Source organism: Saccopteryx leptura, chromosome 9 (genome assembly GCF_036850995.1).
Source record: "Saccopteryx leptura isolate mSacLep1 chromosome 9, mSacLep1_pri_phased_curated, whole genome shotgun sequence".
Classification (NCBI taxonomy): domain Eukaryota; kingdom Metazoa; phylum Chordata; class Mammalia; order Chiroptera; family Emballonuridae; genus Saccopteryx; species Saccopteryx leptura.
In genome coordinates, this window is record NC_089511.1 from 18,987,124 (window position 1) to 19,008,631 (window position 21,508).

A 21,508-nucleotide genomic window follows, 5' to 3' on the forward strand; every position below is an offset into this window, starting at 1 on the left:
CAAGGCGCATATGAGAAAGCAATCAATGAACAACCAAAGTGCTATGGCGAGGAGTTGATGCTCTTCATCTCTCTCCTTGTCTGTCTGTTCCTATCTGTCCCTCTCTCTGTCTCTGTCACAAAAAATATATATAAATAAATAAAAATAAAGATGGTTTAGAAGTGGAAAAAATGTTAACAAATTTGGCAATTTGGATCTATCACCTGTCATCATAACTGGCAGAAGCTTTTCATCCACACACTAGGACTAGGACAAATGGGACTTAAGTTATTTTGAGCTCTTCATTTATTTTTGCCTTGATTTATTTGGAGCAGAGGCATTGTTTTTTAAGAAAAACCATGTCGTGTAGGTTGTCTAAAAATAAAATGCATTTAAACTAAAATAAAAGCCTGACCTGTGATGGCACAGTGGATAAAGCATCAACCTGGAATGCTGAGGTCGCCAGTTCAAAACCCTGGGCTTCCCTGGTCAAAGCACATATGGGAGTTGATGCTCCCTGCTCCTCCTCTCCTTCTCTTTCTCTCGCCTCTCTCTCTCTAAAAATGAATAAATAAAATTTATAAAATCTTTTTTCCTTAAAAAAAATAAAGGATGGGTCTGAAGACAGATTATTACTACTTTGTTATTATTATTATTTTCTTTCAGTTGTCAAAGTTTCTACACCTTAGCCAACCACAGGGATTCAGGGCTTCTTGAGTGCTTATTGATTAATCGATTTCATGCCCTCAATATACACATATACATAAATACTTGGCCTCTGATCTCTGGAAAATGACAACGCAGGCCTTGGCAGAAATTTACCAGTGCTGAAATCATCACAGCCCAGCCTGAGATTCAGGGAAAAGGAAGGTCTGTGAATTGGGTTTCTCAATGGGGATCAGCTGCCTCAGCACCTTTATGGATTCAAAAGTGATAGATGGGAAGAGCTGACCAGAGACATCACTGGGCAAAAAGGAGGGTCCCAGAAAGTGCAAAGCATAGGAACAGACATAAGGAAGTAAGACTGGAATCATATGTGTGGAGCACTGGGCAGGGGAGGGAGAGGCAGGAAATAGGGCCTTTCCCAGTTTAAAGGCTGTTTCCTAGAAAAGACTGAAAAATACCTACTTGTCTTTGGGACACATCACTATAAGTATGCATTGTGGAAGTTAAGTTCTGGGAAATTTGCTGCCAAAAATGGGCAGAAAAATTCTAAATGTTTCTTGGAGGACTCAGAATTTAACCTTGGACTAGAGGCAAATATGTTTAAGAGGTTCTTAAGAGAAAGGATAACATATTGTGGAATTCTTCCTAATATCTGCTCCCTAAATTCATTTTTCCAGTAAGTATTGATGGATAGTAGGTTGGCAGCTGATTCGAGCAGTAAGGTTTGGAGTGAGACAGAATTGATTTATACTGTGGCTTTGCCCCGGCTACAGCTGTATGGCCTTGGGCAAGAAACAGCCTCAGTTTCCTTGTCTGTGAAAAGGGAATCATATGAACTGCTGTGTAAGTTGTAGGATTAGAATGAGATCATGCATGAGAGTACTTGATACAGGGTCTGAATTCAGTGCTTGCTCCAAAAATGATAGTAGTTCATTTCCTCAGGACTTGATTTATTTGTATGATACTTTGCAAAATCCTTTTCCCTATATTAGCTCATTGGACCTCATATCAATTCTGTGAGATAGGTCAGGGAACCCACACTGATTTTGCCTCTATGCGTCTAGCACCCCCTGCCAGATGTGTAACAGTTATTATCTTGTTGATTTTATTCAGTTAATACATATTTTATAGGAAATTCTGCTGTTATAAAACTTTGTTTTATATAGCTCGTTATGATAAAGACACCACTCTGATAATGGTTGCTCAATATTTTTGAAATGATGGCTAAGGCCTATTAGACTTCCTCTGAATGATCTCATGAAACTACAGATATTTGCCCTTAAAGGGACATAACAGTAAGGCCTTCGTCTTTGCTGGCACTCCTGTTGCTCAAATGTGGCCTAAGGCTGTCCCTCCTACGTGGGACATCGTAGACCGGAATGAGTCTCCCTGATGATGAAGGATTGACGATGGCATGACATACCCAGAATGAGCCACCGGACGGAGAACCAGCAATGCTTTTAATAACAGGTCAGTGTTGCTTCTAGTGACTAATCAGAGATGCTTTCAAGGAAAGATCTTGATCAAAAGGGAAAAGTGTAAACAATAATATAAACAGAGCCAGTTTAAAGTGGAGCCAGAGCTGCAGTCCCAGAGGACCTGCCCTGCACCTCTTATACCTCAAATCTTTGGAATGTTAAAACAGGAAAAAATTACCTTGGAACTGGGCCTAAAGCAACATTGTGTCCCAAAAAATTGTTTATGAGGATAACAAGAAGGAAGATATTATGATTATTGGGCTGATGACTAACGGACTGAAAATTAAAAACATTCTTTAGAATAAATATCACAAAAAGAAACAAACACACAAAAAAGGATAAACATCTCTATGTTATACTGTCTGTACTAACAGAAATGCTTTTTCTTTTGAGATCACTGTTCCCTTTCTTATTATTAAAGATTTTTATTTATTGATTTTAGAGAGAGGAGAGAGAGAGAAGGTGGGTGGAGGAGCAGGAAGTATCAATCCATAGCTGCTTCTCATAAGTGCCTTGACTGGGTAAGCCCAGGGCTTCTAACCTACAACCTCAGTGTTCCAAGTCAAGGCTTTGTCTACTGTGCCACCACAGGTCAGTCTGTTCCCTTTCTCATAAATACCCCTTGCCTTTGTCTCTTAATTGGAACATTATTTGGGCTTCTGCCTGAATCAATGCTTTCCAAATAGCTATTCTTTTTTAGCTCAAATAATTAGATAAATATTTTAGTATCTATTTCATGCCAAGCTGTTCTATACACTAGGGGTACAGCAGTGATTCACTGGGGGGAAGGCAATGATAAATACAATTTTTTGTGTGTGACAGAGACAGAGAGAGGGACAGATAAAGACAGACAGACAGGAAGGGAGAGAGATGAGAAACATCAATTCTTCGTTGTGGCACCTTAGTTGTTCATTAATTGCTTTCTCATATGTGCCTTGATCGGGAGGCTACAGCAGACCGAGTGACCCCTTGCTCAATCCAGTGACCTTGGGCTCAAGCTGGTGAGCCTTGCTCAAACCAGATGAGCCCATGCTCAAGCCGGCAACCTTGGGGTTTCAAACCTGAGTCCTCTGCATCCCAGTCCGACGCTCTATCCACTGCGCCACCGCCTGGTTAGGCTAATTTAATGAACGTTTATGTTTACTATGTTCTAAAGTACTTTACAAGCCTGACCTGTGGTGGTGCAATGGATAAAGCGTCAACCTGGAAATGCTGAGGTCACCGGTTTGAAACCCTGGGCTTGCCTGGTCAAGGCACATATGGGAGTCTCTGCTTCCAGCTCCTCCCCCTTCTCTCTTTCTCTGTTTCTCTCTCCCCCTCTCTCTTTCCTCTCTAAAAATGAATAAAAAAATAAAAAAATAAAGTGCTTTACAAATATTAACTCATAACCTATGAGGAAGGGAGTATATGCTTATTCCATTTTTCAGATGAGGATACTAAGAGACAAAGGAGTCAAAAGTTATTTGTCTAAGGTCTCACAGCTTGGAAGAGCTGGATTCAAAAGGCCATGTTCTGTTGGCATTGGGAAGGCTTTGGGGGCTCAGGGTTTTAGCTGGGTGAGTTTCTCCACAGATTGCCTCCAGAAACTCTATTTTCTCACCATGACAAATGTGTATCCCCAGGCCAGACTTCTCTTTTGAACTAGAGTCTCCAACCACTATTTCCTCAACATGCCACTACCGAGTATTTCTACAGATGCCTCAAACTGAAGTTCTTTAGCTAATCCCAAGCTTGTTCTATCTGCAGTAAGATTCCAAGAAGCCAACCCTGAAACAAGAATTCACGTGCCTCATTAATGACATATTAAGGAGGAGCTCCTACCAGAGGTCCCCAAACTTTTTACACAGGGGGCCAGTTCACTGTCCCTCAGACCGTTGGAGGGCCGCCACATACAGTGCTCCTCTCACTGACCACCAATGAAAGAGGTGCCCCTTCCGGGAGTGCTGCGGGGCCGGATAAATGGCCTCAGGGGGCCACATGCGGCCCGCGGGCCATAGTTTGGGGACGCCTGTTAGGCCCTGGCTGAATAGCTTGGTGGGTTAGAGCATCATCTGGATATGCAGAAGGTAGAGCTCCCAGGAGGAACAGGTGAAGGAATGGAAGAAGCAGAATAATGAAAGCAAGAAGCTGCCTGGCCAGGCTGTGGCACAGTGGATTGAGCATCAGACCAGGATGCAGAGGATCCAGGTTCAAGACCCCGAGGTCGCCAGCTGGAGTGGGGGCTCATCTGGTTTGAGCGGGGGAAAAAAAAAAAAAAAAAAAAGCTCACCAGCTTGGACCCAGGGGCGCTGGCTTGAGCAAGGGGTTCCTCGGTCCTCAGTCTGCTGAAGGTCCACGGTCAAGGCACATATAAGAAAGCAATCAATGAACAACTAATGTGTCGCAACGAAAAATTGATGATTGATGCTTCTCATCTCTCTCTGTTCCTGTCTGTCTGTCCCTGTCTATCCCTCTCTCTGACTCTCTGTCTGTGTTAAAAGAAAAAGAGACTGCCTGACCTGTGGTGGCGCAGTGGATAAAGCGTCGACCTGGAAATGCTGAGGTTGCCGGTTCGAAACCCTGGGCTTGCCTGGTCAAGGCACATATGGGAGTTGATGCTTCCAGCTCCTCCCCCCTTCTCTCTTTCTGTCTCTCTCTCCTCTCTCTCTCTCTGTCTCTCTCTCCTCTCTAAAAATGAATAAATAAAATTAAAAAAAAAAAAAAGTAACCTTTAAAAAAAAAAAAAAAAGAGACTGACCTGTGGTGGCGCAGTGGGTAAAAGCATTGACCTGGAACACTGAGGTCGCTGGTTCGAAACCCCGGGCTTCCCTGGTCAAGGCACATATGGGAGTTGATGCTCTCTGCTCCTCCCTCCCTTCTCTCTCTCTCTCTGTCTCCTCTCTCTAAAATGAATAAATAAAATCTAAAAATAAATAAATAAATAAAAATAATTTTTAAAATGTGGTTTTTTAGGAAAAAAAAAGAGAGAGAAATAGAAAGAAAGAAAGAAGCTGAGTAAAGGTGTGATTTCAGAGCAAGTCTCTGTAGGAAAGCGTCAGCCTGATCCTCCAGGGGAGTCTGGGTATAAGTTACCACTGGGAGTTTGGGGGAAGGGAGCTGGGCTTCCACACTCCTGCAGCCCTTGGTCATTGGCTCAGGGTTGGGGAAGTGAACTCCTGGGCACTTCCTGGCAAGGGCAGAGGGACCCCAACAACATGAGGGCAGGCCTCTGAAGAGAGTCACAGGTGCCAGCTGCTAGGAGCATCAGCACAAAGAAGCCAAGGGAGGGGAGTTCACAAATAATCAAAGGGATCCCAGGGGATCTGAGCAATTTTTACCTTCCCATCTCAGGAAGTGGCATTGCTGTTCTGGTGGTTACTCAGGCCCAAAACCCTGGAGTCAGCCTTGACCCTCTCTGACTCTCACATCCTATATCCAATCCTTAATAACTGCATTGTCAGTAACTTCAAAATATACCCAGGATCTGACCACTTTCTTTTTTTCTTTTGGTAATTTTTTTTAAATCGTGGTAAAATACATACAACATACACTTCAGTGGCATTAAGTATATCTGTCATCGATCCTTGTGGGTCAGAGACCCCCAAATTGTGGTCATCCTGTCAGATGTAGTTCACATCAATAGGACAAGACAGTATTTGGCAATATCAAAACTATTTGGGATGTCAGAAACTATTGCTTGACCAAGGAATGGAGAATATTGATTGCCTAATGATTCCATCTCCCCGATTCTGGGGAATTAGAAAAATATCAAGGGGCCCGAGGGTGAAGTAGGTGGGTTCAGGGTCGGGGATTCATAGTTCTCAGGTTTCCAAGGGAGCATGTGCAGTTCCTAAACATGCTTAGAACATGCCTATGCATACATGGCATGTCTCATTTTAATGTCAAATCTCCATCCTGGGCATGATTTTTGTAAAGCCAGTATCCAAGGCCACCATGATAGCTGCCTGGCCCATGCAGGTTTGCATTGGATTCGGACAGTTGGTAAAGAAACAATGGAGCCGCCTGACCAGGCAGTGGCGCAGTGGATAGAGCGTTGGACTATGATGCGGAGGTCCCAGCTTCGAGACCCTGAGGTTGCCAGCTTGAGCTAGGGATCATCTGGATTGAGCAAAGCTCACCAGTTTGGACCCAAGGTCGCTGGCTTGAGCAAGGGGTCACTCGGTCTGCTGACAGCCTGCGGTCAAGGCACATATATATGAGAAAGCAATCAATTAACAACTAAGGTGCTGCAACAAAGCACTGATGCTTCTCATCTTTCTTCGTTCCTGTCTGTCTGTCCCTATTTATCCCTCTCTGTAAAAAAAAAAAAAGAAAGAAAGAAAGAAAGAAAGAAAGAAAGAAAGAAAGAAAGAAAGAAACAACGGAGCCAAAAGCTGATGGGCCATCATCTTTAATCCTAGCTTACACCCGGCGGGCAAGTAAAAACACACACTGGGTTCCAAAACCCACTCACATTCAGTGCTCACAAAGCTACTGACTTATTCAAGTTTCCTAGAATCAAAGGTTTCTAGCTCACCAGACTTATTCACCTCTGTTCCCCATCTTCTTCCTTTTCCCTGCACAAACTCTGCACAAACTGGCTTCTCACTCAACACTCCGCCATCTTGGCTGCTTCTCCTGGCCTCCTCCACGTGGCCTTTCTCTGCTCTCCTCTCTGCTCTCTCCTCTAATGATAATCTCAGGAACCAAGAGAGCAAGCTCCCGTTCTGCCCCCATTTTATAGTGCAGAAATCAAAACCCTTAATCCAATATACAAAATAGGGAAGTCTCTAATACAAAGTCACTTATCTGGGGCATGATGGGATTGTACCACCCCACATCAAAAAGGGTGGGAAAGGCTTAGTCCTAAAACCAAGCCCGAGGCTACAAGGATCCTGCCTGCCCACAGCCCGCCCCCAATACACATTAATATCACCTGGGCGACAGGCTTCCTTGTGAGCAGCGCCATCTTTAACAAAGTGAGCATAATATTTTTTATCTGCCCAACAATTTTTTTTTAATTTTAGCTTTTTTAAAATAATTGATTTTTAGAGAGAAAGGAAGAGAGAGAGAGAGAGAGAGAGAGAGAGAGACAGGAACGTTGATCTATTCCTGTATATGCCAGGGATCAAACTGGCAACCTCAGTGTTTCAGGGCGATGCTCCAATGAACTGAGCCATCAGGTCAGGGCTGGGCATGATTTTTTAGTATGCTAATGAAGAATTGTTTATGAAAGGTCACTTTGAAAGGAGTTTCAGGTGTCATATTGGATTTTTTTTGGTTCAGACTGGTTTCTTGGTGGTGGTCCTTGGGTTCTTAGCTAGCCTTAGAATTTCTGCCTTTTCTTTTCTTTCTTTTTTTTTTTTTTTGTATTTTTCTGAAGCTGGAAATGGGGAGGCAGTCAGACAGACTCCCCAATGCGCCCTACCGGGATCCATCGGCATGCCCACCAGGGGGCGATGCTCTGCCCATCTGGGGTGTTGCTCTGTTGCAACCAGGGCCATTCTAGCGCCTGAGGCAGAGGCCACAGAGCCATCCTCAGCGCCCGGGCAAACTTTGCTCCAGTGGAGCCTTGGCTGCGGGAGGGGAAGAGAAGGACAGAGAGGAAGGAAAGGGGGAGGGGTGGAGAAGCAGATGGGCGCTTCTCCTGTGTGCCCTGGCTGGGGAGTTTCTGCCTTTTCTTACAATGGCCTATGGACTCTACAAGATTTGCTACCCACCCTCCCACTGGCTTTTTGTTTTTTGTTTTTCCACAAGTAATCTATCTATTGCCTCGGGGCTTTTGCATGTTTTCTCTACCTGGAATACTTAAAATAAAATTTTTTTTTTTTACAGAGACAGAGTCAGAGAGAGGGATAGAAAGGGACAGACAGACAGGAACCCAGAGAGATGAGAAGCATCAATTCCTCGTTGAGGCACCTTAGTAGTTCATTGATTGCTTTCTCATATGTGCCTTGATCGGGAGGCTACAGCAGACCGAGTGATTCCTTGCTCAAGCCAGCGACCTTGGGCTCAAGGTGGTGAGCTTTGCTCAAACCAGATGAGCCCGTGCTCAAGCTGGCGACCTTGGGGTCTTGAACTTGGGTCCTCTGCATCCCAGTCCTACGTTCTATCCTACGCAACCGCCTGGTCAGGCTAGAATACTTGTTTTTAGATATCTATAGCAGAACTTGCTCCTTTACTTCCTTCATTGAAGACTTCCTAATTGCATCTGCCCCTTATCTATTTTCTGCCTTTCTCCATCCACCCTTCTCTGTGCCTGGGAAGAATGACCCCTACAAACCTCACTACCAGGGCTTTCTTGCCCTCAGGTTTCTGGGTGGGTTTGGTCCACAGGAGGTGCCCAGGACAAAAGATGTCTGTGTATTTTCCCCCTACTCTGCTCCCTGCTCTGCTCTGGGGCAGTGCCCTTATTTCTCCTGAACCACAGCTGCATTTGGAAGGGGCGGTTCTCACTCTCCAGCTTCTCTTCATCCCTAACTTCCAGTGACACCATTCCTCCTTTTGCCCTTAAGTCCTCAAAGTTGTAATGCCTCCCTGTTGTTGCTCAGTGTAAGGCCAGGGGCTGCCATCGTGGCCATGCACAGGCAGGGTCTCACTGAATTCCGGCAGACGATAAAGAAACAGCGGAGCTGGAGGATGGTGGGCCATTCGGTTGGTTTATTGGTGTCTCACCAAGATAGGCAAGCCATAAGAAAAACCAAAGGAAAAGCAGAAACATGCTTTCCCGTGCAAGGCAAGGGATGGGGAAGGAAAAAGAAAAAAGAAATCCTACCACACCTCTCAGTTGTGGGGGCAGAATTTCTCTTCCAGCAAACATTAGCAAGACAATGGCCCTTCCCAAGCAGGAAGGTAATTTGCAATTTCACACACCCACATATACCTGGTGCTACCCAGCCCCCAATGCAAACTATAAGAGAGCAAACATAAAAATCATATTTTACAAACTTATTTGACCAACACACAGCACCCCTGTTTGTTCCCTGAACCCTGACCATTCCTCTAGCTCCTTCACTAACACTTGAATCCTCCCCACCCCAAACTACACTGGAGTTTGTCTTCCTCTAAACCCTTACCCAAATTCCTTCTAAATCACTTTATTTATTATACATTTTCCAACCCTACCTTCTGTCTTGTGAATTGGCACTTTCATTCTGTCCTTATTCTTCTACACAGCACATATTATCTGACATATATTTACTTACTTTCCTCAAGACCCTACCTACACTCTAGGATGGAAAGTCCAAGGCAGAGATTTTTTATTTATTTATTTTAAATTTAAAGCCCTGGCCAGATAGCATGGTTGGTTGGAGCATCGTCCCAGAGTGTGGAGGTCGCCAGTTCGATTCCCCTGTCAGGGTACATACAGGAGCAGCTCCATGCTCCTGTATTTCTTTCTTTCTTTTTTCTTTTCTTTTTTTTTTTTTACAGATAGAGAGAGTCAGAGAGAGGGATAGACAGGGACAGATAGATGAGAAGCATCAATCATTAGTTTTTGTTGTGCGTGGCAACACCTTAGTTGTTCATTGATTGCTTTCTCATATGTGCCCTGACCGCAGGCCTTCAGCAGACCGAGTAACCCCTTGCTCGAGCCAGCGACCTTGGGCTCAAGCCCGTGAGCTTTTGCTCAAACTAGATGAGCCCGTGCTCAAGCTGGTGACCTCGCGGTTTCGAACCTGAGTGCCTCCGCATCCCAGTCCGACGCTCCACCCACTGCGCCACCGCCTGGCCAGGCGAGATTAATTTTTTTTTTTAAATTTTAGACGAGAGAGAGAGAGAGAGAGAGAGAGAGAGAGAGAGAGAGAGAGAAGGAGAGAGAAGGAGGAGCAGGAAGTATCACCTCCCATTTGTGGCTTGACAGGGCAAGAGTAGGGTTTCAAACTGGCGCTCTCGCCTGACCAGTTGGTGGCGCAGTGGATAGAGTGTCAGACTGGGATGCAGAGGACCCAGGTTCGAGACCCCGAGGTAGCCAGCTTGAGCGCGGACTCATCTGGTTTGAGCAAAAGCTCACCAGCTTGGACCCAAGCTCGCTGGATGGAGCAAGGGGTTTCTTGGTCTGCTGAAGGTCCCCGGTCAAGGCACATATGAGAAAGCAGTCAATGAACAACTAAGGTGTCGCAACGAAAAACTGATGATTGATGCTTCTCATCTCTCTCTGTTCATGTCTCTCTGTCCCTATCTATCCCTCTCTCTGACTCTCTCTCTGTAAAGAAAAAAACCCCCCCAAAACAAACAAACTGGCGATCTCAGCGTTCCAGGTCGATGTTTTATCCACTGACCCACCACAGGCCAGGCAAGGCAGAGATTTTTAAAAAAGATTATTTATTTATTTGAGAGAGAGAGAGAGAGAGAGAGAGACAGACATTGACTTGTTCCACTTATTCATGCATTCATTGGTTGATTCTTGTATGTGTCCTGACTGGGGATCAGACCTGCAAACTTGCCAAATCTTATTGGCAGGATGCTCAAACCAACTGAGCTACCCCGCAAGGGCCCATGTTTTGTCTGTCTTGTTCACTATTGTATCTCCAATGCTTGGCACATAGCAGACAATTATTTGTTAAATGAGTGAATGAAGGAACGATTGACAAGGGAACTACGGAGAAGACCACAGTGTGGTCCAAGTGGCAGGCGGAAGAGCTGACTCTCAATTTCTCCTTGCATCTCCACGTCCGCCCGGAATGCTGAGTGCCCTGGAAGGAGGCGGAAATGAGTGCGCTCTACAGCCCTCCAGCCGGGTGTTTACTTAATTAGGGCTTGTATCCAGAGGCTCGTTTGTGTTTAACTGTCCGCCTAATGGCATCATCTGGCTCCTCGCGGGCGAACGGGAACCTGCGAAGAGGATAGGCGTGGTCCCGGGGTACATTCTGGGACGTGCCTCGCCACATTCTCCCCTGTATGGTATCTACTTTCCGACCACTGCGGGAGAGCGAGGCGCAGTTTAGCAAGCTGCCTACGGTTTTTCCTGCGTTTTGTCTAACCCCAGCCCTCAGCCCCCAACCCCCACCTTCAGGGACCACAGGCGGCATAACCCAGCGCTCCGGTGATATCAACTGCCAATTGCTGGCTGTACCATGAGCCGTGAAATGGAAGGATTACACTGTAATCATTACAGTGTTTCTCATTCTCTTAGTTCGTGGAATGTAAGGGTGCTACAGAGGAGAGAAACGGCTCGCGAGGCGGAGGAGCACAAATGCGCTGGCTCCTAAAGCAGTAATACCAGGAAATATTTGGGCACTTGCTCTGTGCCAGGTACTGAGTTTAACGTTTTAAACGTGTTAATTTAACCCTCGTCTGTTAAAGGAATTAATATTCCTTTAATTCTAGTACTGTAGATGGCAGATGTCGTAATAGCTCCGTTTGACGTAGAACTGTTGCTCAGAAGGGTTAGTTAACTCACTTGCCTGAGGCCACAGCGCTAATACGTGGTTCAACTCAAGTTGGAGGCAGGGGGTGCGCCCCAGAGCTAGTGCTTGACTGCAGAGAAGACTCTAACGGTCGCAGCACAATCGGCCCTCCTTTTAGCCACAGGCCTGATAGTGGGAATGTTTAGAAGACCACCACGTTAGCCCTCGAGGGCCAAAAAGCCAAAAGTATCTATAATTAGAGACTTCAGTCTCCTCCTCAAACCCCTAAATCTGAGCTGGAGAGGAGAAAGAAAAGGGAGAGGCCTCAGGGAACAAGAGGGTGGGGAGAGGCGCGTAGGGTGGAGCGGCTGAGTCTCAGGTTTCTGAGTCCAGGGCCCACTTTGTGTGCGGGGAAGAGAAACGCACTTCAGGCCCGCCGCTTGTCTCCCAGGAAGGGTGACGGAGAGCTGTATTCAAGGAAGGCTCACTGGAAGGCTGCTTTGGGCAGAAAGCAGTTTTTGCTTAGATTATATTTAAGTACACTGCTCACAAAAATTAGGGAATCAAGGAACGTGCAGATACTCCAGTACTTTCAGCCTTTTGTATAGTGCATTTTCACCAATGAAATTAAAGTTGGTTGTGCACCTCATTTGCATAATCAAACAACTTTCTTTGACTTGTCGTTTGCTTTTCTGATGTTCTTGTTTAATAAAAAAGTCAAATACTTTATTATTATCGCTTCATATTCATTTTGAAATATCCCCTAATTTTGGTGAGCAGTATATTTCAGACCAATAAAAAGAGCTGTGTGTGTTTTTTAATGCCTTTATTTAAGTTGAAAAAGTGTTATTTATGGGATGTGGGGGGTGTTGCTGGAGACTATAAGTCTAATAACCACCCCTTTAACTCGCGCCCTTTGGCGCCAACACGGCTTCCAAACTCTGGGACCATGTCTCCCAGCCTCCATTTGTTCTGCTGTGCCATGGGTCTTCCGCAAGTCACAGCAGATTTTGTAACGCGGTCCCTCACCACTCAGTGCCAGTTTTAACCCTTTGAGTGGGCTGGGGTGAGAGGTGGAGAAAGAGGCAGGGGCAGACCACGTTGTAGCCAGGCGTGGGGCGGACACACCCGCCTCCATCAAAGCTTTGGGTAACAGCGCCTAGGGGGAGCATGAACGGGGAACCTCTGTTCCCAGTCAGGTTCGGAGGCCTCTCCACTTTTTTCCCGTTATAGCCGCAAGACTCGGAAACATTTTTCTTGGCTGAAGAGTGGGGTATTTTTTGTTTGTTTTCTCGAACCCAGAACCTGCGAGACGGCTGAGTCCCTGCCGGGAACAGTTCCCGCAAAGCAGAGAGAACGCAGAGGGAAGACTAGAGGGGCTTAGCAGGAGGGTCCCTGGATAGCGCCAGCCACCGCCCCACCTGCGAGGGAGGCGGGACCTTGCGGAGCTGGACCAATCAGCACCTATCTGCTCTCACCTGGTCTCCTCCTGCTGGCTCCTGAGGGCTGCGCCGCTCAAAGCGGCTCAGAGAGCTTAGCGGAGTAGTATCCCGCTGTTGCGGTAGCGACTACACCTCTCTCTCTCCAGCAATGGGGCTCCCTAGTGGGGTTCTCGCGTCCCTCCTCTTCCACTTCTTCCTCCTACTCCAGGTACCCTACTGCCTTGCCCTCTGCCTCTTTCCTGTCCGGGACGTTCCCGGGGGGCGGGCGGGGTCCGCATGCGGCGGTGGCTGCGGGGAGAGCGCCGGGCTGGGCTCCTTGAGGCCACGGTATCCTGGGAAGCCCCATAAAGGAGTCCGGGAATGAGTGTGCACAGCCCGGCACTCCTGTGACCAGCCTCCCTCTTTCCCCGCTCTTCCCTTACGCGCAGGTTTGCTGGCTGCCGTGCGCGGCCTCCGAGCCGTGCCAGGCGGACTCTGGGGGAGCTGAAGTGACCTTGGAGACGAGAGGAGCGGAGCTGGAGCGGGGCCAGGCTCTGGGGAAAGGTAAGACCCTCCAGGAGTCCGCCCCGTGCAACCGCGGGGCTGGTGGAAACCGCACGTGGTCACCTCCGATGTGGTCCGCGCGAGGGCTGTCCAGGCTGGGGCAGACTTCTGGCGCCGCTTCAGGGATGGGGGAGGCGCAGAAACCGTCTTGGGGGCTGGATATAGGTGGGCGGCTGAAGGAGAAGACCCGAGAGCGTAGCGCCCTTTGACGTGCAGGCCCTCTTTGCCGCGCTGCCGCTGCTTACCAGGTGCTGATCTCCTCACCCAGCGGGTATGTGGGAAGCTCTCCCCCGCTGGGCCCAGCGGAGGAATGCGCCGTCCACATTCTTCCCCCAGCCCCCGCGCAGGTGTGGGGATGAACCGTGCCCCGGGCAGCCCCCTTCGCCCCTCTCGGGCCCCTTTGTGTATCGTGCTTTGTGTCTCCGACAGACAGACCGGGTCTGTTTCTCTTCTTCGCGCTCCCCTCCCCCCGCCCCCCTTCTTCCCCGGCAGCTGGAATGCACTCTTAACCCTGCCCTTCCCGGAGGGCCTGCGCCCCTACAGCCTGCCTGGAAACTGGGTCTGGCACACCTGGGCTGGGGCCGTCACGATCTGGGGACACCCCCGTCCTTCCAGTGTCTTGGGACTGGAATGTTAGGGCACGTGGGAGAGTGGGGGTCCCAAGCCGGAAGTTTTCAAGCTGAGGGGGCGGTAGATGGGAGATCAAAGAACATTTTTGATCTCCCAATTACTTGTTTACCCCGCTTTAGTTCAAAAACTTGAGAGTGAGAGTGGGGGTGGGGATCACTTTGGTGCAGAGAACCAGTGTGTCATGAGACCCTGGCAGCTGCCGGCTGACGGGGGCCTCTTTCCCTCCGCGCGAGGGAAGTTGCTCTCACTGGACCAAACTCAAGTTCTTAAAAAGAGGTGTAACTCAGGATCCTTGAGTGGAGTTCTGGTGGATTCTTAACCAGTAAAATTAAGAACTCTTGTCTCCATTTTTCTTGGGAAGGGATCTACAGTTTACCTGGCTTTCAAAAACAATTAAGAAATGCTGCCACGGCCTGACCTGTGGCACAATGGATAAAGCATATACCTGGAACGCTGAGGTTGCCAGTTCAAAACTCTGGGCTTGCCCCGTCAGAGTCAAGGCACATAATGGGAGTTGATGCTTCTAGCTCCTTCCTCTCTCTCCCTCTGTCTCTCTTTCTTTCTTGTGCTCTCTCTCTCTCTCTCTCTCTCTCTCTCCCCCCCCTGTCTAAAATAAATAAATAAATAAAGTCTTTAAAAAAAGAGTTTAAAAAAAAAAAAGAAACGCTGCCATGTAGCATCTTTCTCAACCCCCCTCATCATACATACCCTCCATCCTGGATACAAATTCTCATAGCTTGAACATAGGGGTGCCGCTGCCTAGGGGACAGAATGGCTCTCCTTTGTTTCTCCAAAAGAGGATTGGGGCCTTGAGTCTGTGGAAGTCCCCCCCCCCTTTTTTTCCCAAATAGCTCTGCAGATTGACAAAAACAATTAACACCCAGGCTAGGCCAGGCTCCTTAAACCCTTGGCTGTAGGGAGCAGAGGAGAGGCATTAAGAGGCCATGCCTCATAAACTTTAAATTCTTGCACACCGGTTTATTACTGACTGGCTAACAAACTGCAATTCAGCCAACCTGTAAAAATGTTAACTTGGGCAGGGCCCCAAATCCAATTCCGGCTCCCTGAGGAAGCCTTATTGCTAACCAGAGTGCTGCCGAATCTGTTCCCCTCCCCCCTCATTGTCAAGTTCTTTGACTGCATTCTTGGAGAGTAAGCTGTGGCTCTGAGTGTTGTCTGTCCTATCTTTCTAACTGACGCAAGAAATATCAGATGAACTGTCATGGCCCTAAGCTTGAGGTTGCCGGAGGGAAGCGGTGATCAGGTTTTCGATTTCATGGTCCAGTTGGTGAGTGCTTCCTGGTGATGTCAGACATTTTAAACCTTTTGAGAAAATTCCACTTTCTCAGATGTATGGTTTATGATTGTGAAAAGGGTGAGTTCACGCCAGGAGTACACCTGGGTTATAAAACAAAGAGTGGGTTCATATGCTTGGCTAACTTTGTGCCTCTCTACAAGATGACTAGTTCTTGGAGCAGTCTTCCTGTGAGATAGGCTGCTGCCTTTTTTATTTTTTAAGAGTCAGAGAGAGGGATAGATAGGGACAGACAGACAGGAACAGAGAGAGATGAAAAGCATCAATCATCAGTTTTTCCTTGTGACACCTTAGTTGTTTATTGATTGTTTTCTCATACGTGCCTTGACCCAGGGGCTACAGCAGACCGAGTAACCCCTTGCTCAAGCCAGCAACCTTGGGTCCAAGCTGGTGAGCTTTGCTCAAACCAAATGAGCCTGCACTCAAAGCTGGCGACCTCGGAGTCTCGAACCTGGGTTCTCTGCATCCCAGTCCGACACTCTATCCACTGCACCACCGCCTGGTCAGGCGGCTGCTGCCTTTTTTAAGTGAAACCAAGTTTCTGGGCCAAATTGGTCCCATAAATTAGGGTGGCCCAACAAAAAATATTTCTCCTCGTAGTCGTCAGCTGCTGATACCTTTTCCTTTTTTTACAAAAGATTTTACTTACTGATTTTAGAGGGAGAAGAGAGAGAAAGGGAGAGGAGCGGGAATCATTAATTCTTGGTAGTTTCTTCTCATAGGTGTGTTGACCGGGCAAGCCCGTGGACCTCAGCATTCCAGGTCGAGGTTTTTTTGTTTTGTTTTGTTTTGTTTTTGCTCAACCCAGTTGAGCCCGCGCTCAAGCTGGCGACCTCCGGGCCTGGAACCTGGGTCTTCGGCATTGCAGTCTGACGCCCTATCCACTGCGTGCCACCACGGGCTAGGCAGCTGCTGGCCTCTTTCTACCTCCCTACCTCTATCCAAGCTACCCACCCTCAATACACAGGATGGATTCAGCCCTGTTGAAAGGGTTATCCTAAGGGGACAAACAAACTCAAGTTTGGTCAAGCAGACAACAGTTTCCACGCTGCCAAGGCACAACTGCCCCTGTTGTTCTCCCCTGGGTTATGAATATTACAGGTGTCTATGAAGTTGAGTTCAAAGAAATTATCTGATATAATTAATACCTTGTTTGTACGTGTACTTAACTCTTCAAAGCATTTCCACAACCCTGAGCTTGATTAATCCTCCCAACGTTCTCTTGAAGCTGGTAAGGTAAATATTAAACAACTTCAGCTCTTAATATGAGTTGGGACTTCAGAAAACCTGTAGCCCAGCTCTGCTGAAGGTTTTAAAAGTGGAGAAATGGAGGAACAATTTAATAGTTTCAATTTGCCTAAATAGCTTGTGAGCTTCTGTGAGCACCACAGACATGACTTGTATATATTTGTAGGTTTATAACTAGGACCTGGTACTTAATAGGATGCCCCATAGATGGATATTTGCATGAATCATGGTAGTCTTGGGTCTGCCCATTATACAGGGGAAACCTGAGTGGTTATGGCTTCACTAAAGTCATCACTGAAGTCCAGTGGCAGTTTTTAAAAAAAATTTACTAGGAGTGAGCACTTTTTTCTTTTTTTTCTTTTTTGCTTTTTTAGAGAGAGAGGAAGGGGTGGGGAACAGATAGAGGCAGACAGATAGGAAGAGAGAGAGGTGAGAAGCATCAACTCGTAGTTGCCGCACTTTATTTTTTTATCTTTGATTTATTTATTTTATTTTTTTGGTATTTTTCTTTTTTTTTTTTTTTAAATTTTATTTTATTTATTCATTTTTTAGAGAGGAGAGAGAGACAGAGGAAAGAGAGACAGAGAGCGAGAAGGGGGGGGGGAGCTGGAAGCATCAACTCCCATATGTGCCTTGACCAGGCAAGCCCAGGGTTTCGAACCGGCGACCTCAGCATTTCCAGGTCGACGCTTTATCCACTGCGCCACCACAGGTCAGGCTGTATTTTTCTGAAGTTGGAAATGGGGAGGCAGTCAAACAGACTCCCGCATGCACCTGACAGGGATCCACCCAGCATGCCCACCAGGGGGCGGTGCTCTGCCCATCTGAGGCGTTGCTCTGTTGCAACCAGGGCCATTCTAGCACCTAAGGCAGAGGCCATGGAGCCATCCTCAGTGCCCGGGCCAACTTTGCTCCAATGGAGCCTTGGCTGTGGGAGGGGAAGAGAGAGACAGAGAGGAAGGAGAGGGGGAGGGGTGGAGAAGCAGATGGGTGATTCTCCTATGTACCCTGGCTGGGAATTGAACCCGGGACTCCTGCACGCCAGGCCGACGCTCTACCACTAAGCCAACCTGCCAGGGCAGTTGCCACACTTTAGTTGTTCATTGATTGCTTTCTCATATGTGCCTTCACCAGGCAGCTTCAAGTCAGTGACCTTTGAGCTCGAGCCAGCGACTTTAGGGTCATGTTTATGATCCCACACTGAAGCTGGTTACCCGGCACTCAAGCTGGTGAGCCCACGCTCAAGCCAGCGACCTTAAGGTTTTGAACCTGGGTCCTCAGCATCCTGGGCTGATTATCTCTCCACTGCCTCACTGCCTGGTCAGGCAATGTGAGCATTTAAAAAAAAATTATTGATTTTACAGAGAGAGAGAGAAACATCAATTTGTTGTTCCACTGATTTATGATTCATTGAATGAATCTTGTATGTGCCCTAACCAGTATTGAACCCGCAACCTTGGTGTACTGGAAAGATGCTCTCACCAACTGAACTACTTGGCCAGGGCCCCTGGCATTTTTTTACTGCCAGAAAGTGGGAGGTAGATGAAATGGAGATAGAGCAAGAATGTTCTCCCACACAGCCCCACAGTCTGGGGTCCACCTTACTTCAATTGTGGTCTGGAAGCAAAGAGAAGGAGATTTGTGAGGAAGGATTTGCATGAGATTAATGCAGTGATTAAAGTGAGTGACCTAGCCCTGGCCATGTAGTTCAGTTGGTTAGGGTGTTGTTCTTGAGACACATGGTTAAGGGTTTGATCCCTGGTCAAGACACATACAAGAAGCAACCAATGGGCCCTGGCCGGTTGGCTCAGCGGTAGAGCGTCAGCCTGGCATGGGGGGGACCCAGGTTCAATTCCCGGCCAGGGCACATAGGAGAAGCGCCCATTTGCTTCTCCACCCCCCATCCCCTCCTTCCTCTCTGTCTCTCTCTTCCCCTCCCGCAGCCGAGGCTCCGTTGGAGCAAGGATGGCCCGGGCGCTGGGGATGGCGCCTTGGCCTCTGCCCCAGGCGCTAGAGTGGCTCTGGTGGCGGCAGAGCAACGCCCCGGAGGGACAGAGCGACTCCCCGGAGGGGCAGAGCGTCGCCCCCTGGTGGGCAGAGCTTCGCCCCTGGTGGGCGTGCCGGGTGGATCCCGGTCGGGCACATGCGGGAGTCTGTCTGACTGTCTCTCCCCGTTTCTAGCTTCAGAGGAATACAAAAAAAAAAAAAAAGAAAGAAAAAGAAAAAGAAAAAAACCCAAACAAACAAAAAAAGAAGCAACCAATGAATGCACAACTAAGTGGAACAACAAATCAATGTGTTCTTTTTTCTTTTTTATTTTTTTTTAAAGACTATTTATTCATATTAGAGAGGAAAGAAGGAGGAGAGAGAGAGGGGAGGAGAGAGAGAGAAGAAGGGAGGAGCAGGAAGCATCAATTCCCATATGTGCCTTGACCAGGGTTTTGAACCGGCGACCTCAGCATTCCAGGTCGACGCTTTATCCACTGCGCCACCACAGGTCAGGCGTGTTCTTTTTTCTTTCTCTCTTCCTTCCTCTCTATCTCTGAAATCAAAAAAAAAAAAGTGGCCTAACCTGTGGTGGCACAGTGGATAAAGCGTCGACCTGGAAATGCTGAGGTCGCCGGTTCAAAACCCTGGGCTTGCCTGGTCAAGGCACATATGGGAGTTGATGCTTCCAGCTCTTCCCCCCTTCTCTCTCTCTGTCTCTCTCTCCCTCTCTCTGTCCTCTCTAAAAAAAAATGAATAAATAAAATAAAAAAATTAAAAAAAAAAAAAAAAAAGTGACTTGAAGTGGTCTGTACATCCTTAATGGTGACCAGTTGAGAGAGGCAGCTTAGTTACAGAAAAGAAAAATCTAGTACTTCATACGGTCCGTCAGCAGGCTCAGCTCATCCTCAGCATTTGAGTAACTTCAAAGTTCTATAATGAGACTGACTGAACATGAATTAACTTCAAGATGGTTTTGCTTATTTCAACTTGTGTGAAAATAGCCTTTTGTTTCTGAGCCCCCATTCTGGACTATGCCCTCTACTTACCTTTTATTATGTTTCAATAAAGATATAAAAAATATAGAAAAAAAATATTTTTCAGTAAATGTATATTTAGCATCTGCATGTATCAGGCACTGTTCTAGAACTGCAGCTAAAGCAATGAACAAAACTAAGTCCCTGCCCTTAGGGAGCTTACAGTCTGATATTAGTTATTTTTGTGCTTATGACTGACTACCTTACAAAGCAGGTGATGGTATTTTTTTCACTTGGCTATAAGATGGGGGTAAGGAAGTTGGTTGGCACGAGGTTGATGGGGCAGTCAGCAGTAAGGCCAGAATTTAAACCGAGAGGGATTCCACAATGCCTGATAAATCTGCCTCTGCAGAATGAATATTTGGGAATTGAGGCTTCGAGCCTGGCTGGCTGCCTTTCTGGCTCGGCAGCAGAAATAGGGGTTGGTTGCTGAAGCCTGTTGCACTTCCCAGGTAGCTTGTACCTGGGGAGCAGGTCTCAAATCTCTAGGCTCCCTTCCAACCTGTTCCTAGGTTACCCAGTGCAGGTGCTCACACCTCTCTGTTGTGTGAGGAACGCATGGCTTATGATGAGCAATGAGTTTCTAGGGCTAGAAGCTAGCTCTTTATAGCATTTGGAGAGGGATGGAGAATGAGGTAGAGAAGGGCCTTCCCTGCCCAAATCAGCTATCTTTGGTTCTGAGACTGAAATGTCTCCATTTGGAGAACCACTGTTACTGAAGAATTACATGTGGAGGAAAGTGCCCAAATGATAAGTGTACAGTTTGATGAACATCATCGAAAACATCAGGAAACAGTATGACCAGCACCTCAGCTGCTGCTTCCAGTCTTTACCTACCTTCCTCCCAAGAAAACTACTGTCCTGATTCTAATAACTGCAGAGACCAGCTCTGCCAAGGACAGTCCCGAGTGGAAGGCGCCACAAGAAAGCACAGACACAAGATGCAGAAAAGATGGGACCAGGGGTCTCCCAGCCTCAAGGACTGAGCCTCGATATGCGAGTCCTCGTCTCATTGCATTTGTTTGTTTTCTTTACCTGCTTATCATAAAACTTCAGTACATGAGGTAATACATCAGGGCAAGCTTGTTGTCGCCACTACAGGTCAGGCTTCTAAGTGCGTACTCGGAGGAGATAGGAAATGGCACAGGAGCTTCTTGTGCAGATAACCATGTGTGTGCTTGCCAGAACAGTGTTCTGTTCCAACGGACCTGGCGTTCCTACGTCCACAGGAATGATATCTGTTCAAGGCAACATTCCATTCTCAGGTCATTTTTTCACATTTCCCCCTTTCTGTTTTCTTAAAACAGCAAAAGCAGATTTTGCAGCCTCCCATTGCATTACTTGCTGGAGGTTTTGTTGCATGCATCTGACAACTAAAAAGAAGCAAAACAAGATTATGCATAATAAGACAATTCCTCCTAGCAGTCCGGACTCCCATTGTTTAATCCAGGTTACTGGATTTAAAGATTGTAATCCATCAGCTATTCCAGTCATGGTGTGAGAGGCAGGTAAAAGCTGCAGTTGTGCTTTTTGCATGTTAAGCACTTCAGCTTGAACCTGCCTGATGTCAAGACTAAGATTGTTCTTATATCCGAGGATATGCCTCCGGACAGTTTCTCACAGGATCTGAGTTCCATTAAAAATGTAAGGAGTACTTGCCTGACCGGGTGGTGGCACTGTGGATAGAGCGACAGACTGGGATGCGGAGGACCCAGGTTCAAGATCCCGAGGTCGCCAGCTTGAGCATGCTCTCATCTGGTTTGAACAAGGCTCACCAGTTTGTACTCAAGGTCGCTGCTCATGCAAGGGGTTATTTGGTCTGCTGAAGACCCGCGGGCAAGGCACGTACGAGAAAGTA

At 47.3% G+C, this 21,508-nt stretch overlaps 1 protein-coding gene across 1 annotated transcript in view; it reads left to right on the forward strand.

Annotated features, from left to right (window-relative positions):
- Positions 1 to 12,836: 12,836 nt before the first annotated feature.
- CDH3 (cadherin 3) overlaps positions 12,837 to 21,508 on the forward strand; it is a 61,375-nt gene continuing 52,703 nt past the window's right edge. Inside the window, exons 1-2 of the mRNA XM_066350113.1 lie at positions 12,837 to 13,099; positions 13,320 to 13,434. Coding sequence (XP_066206210.1) covers positions 13,040 to 13,099; positions 13,320 to 13,434 — 175 coding nt within the window. The 5' untranslated portion in view covers positions 12,837 to 13,039. The remainder of the gene's footprint in view (positions 13,100 to 13,319; positions 13,435 to 21,508) is intronic.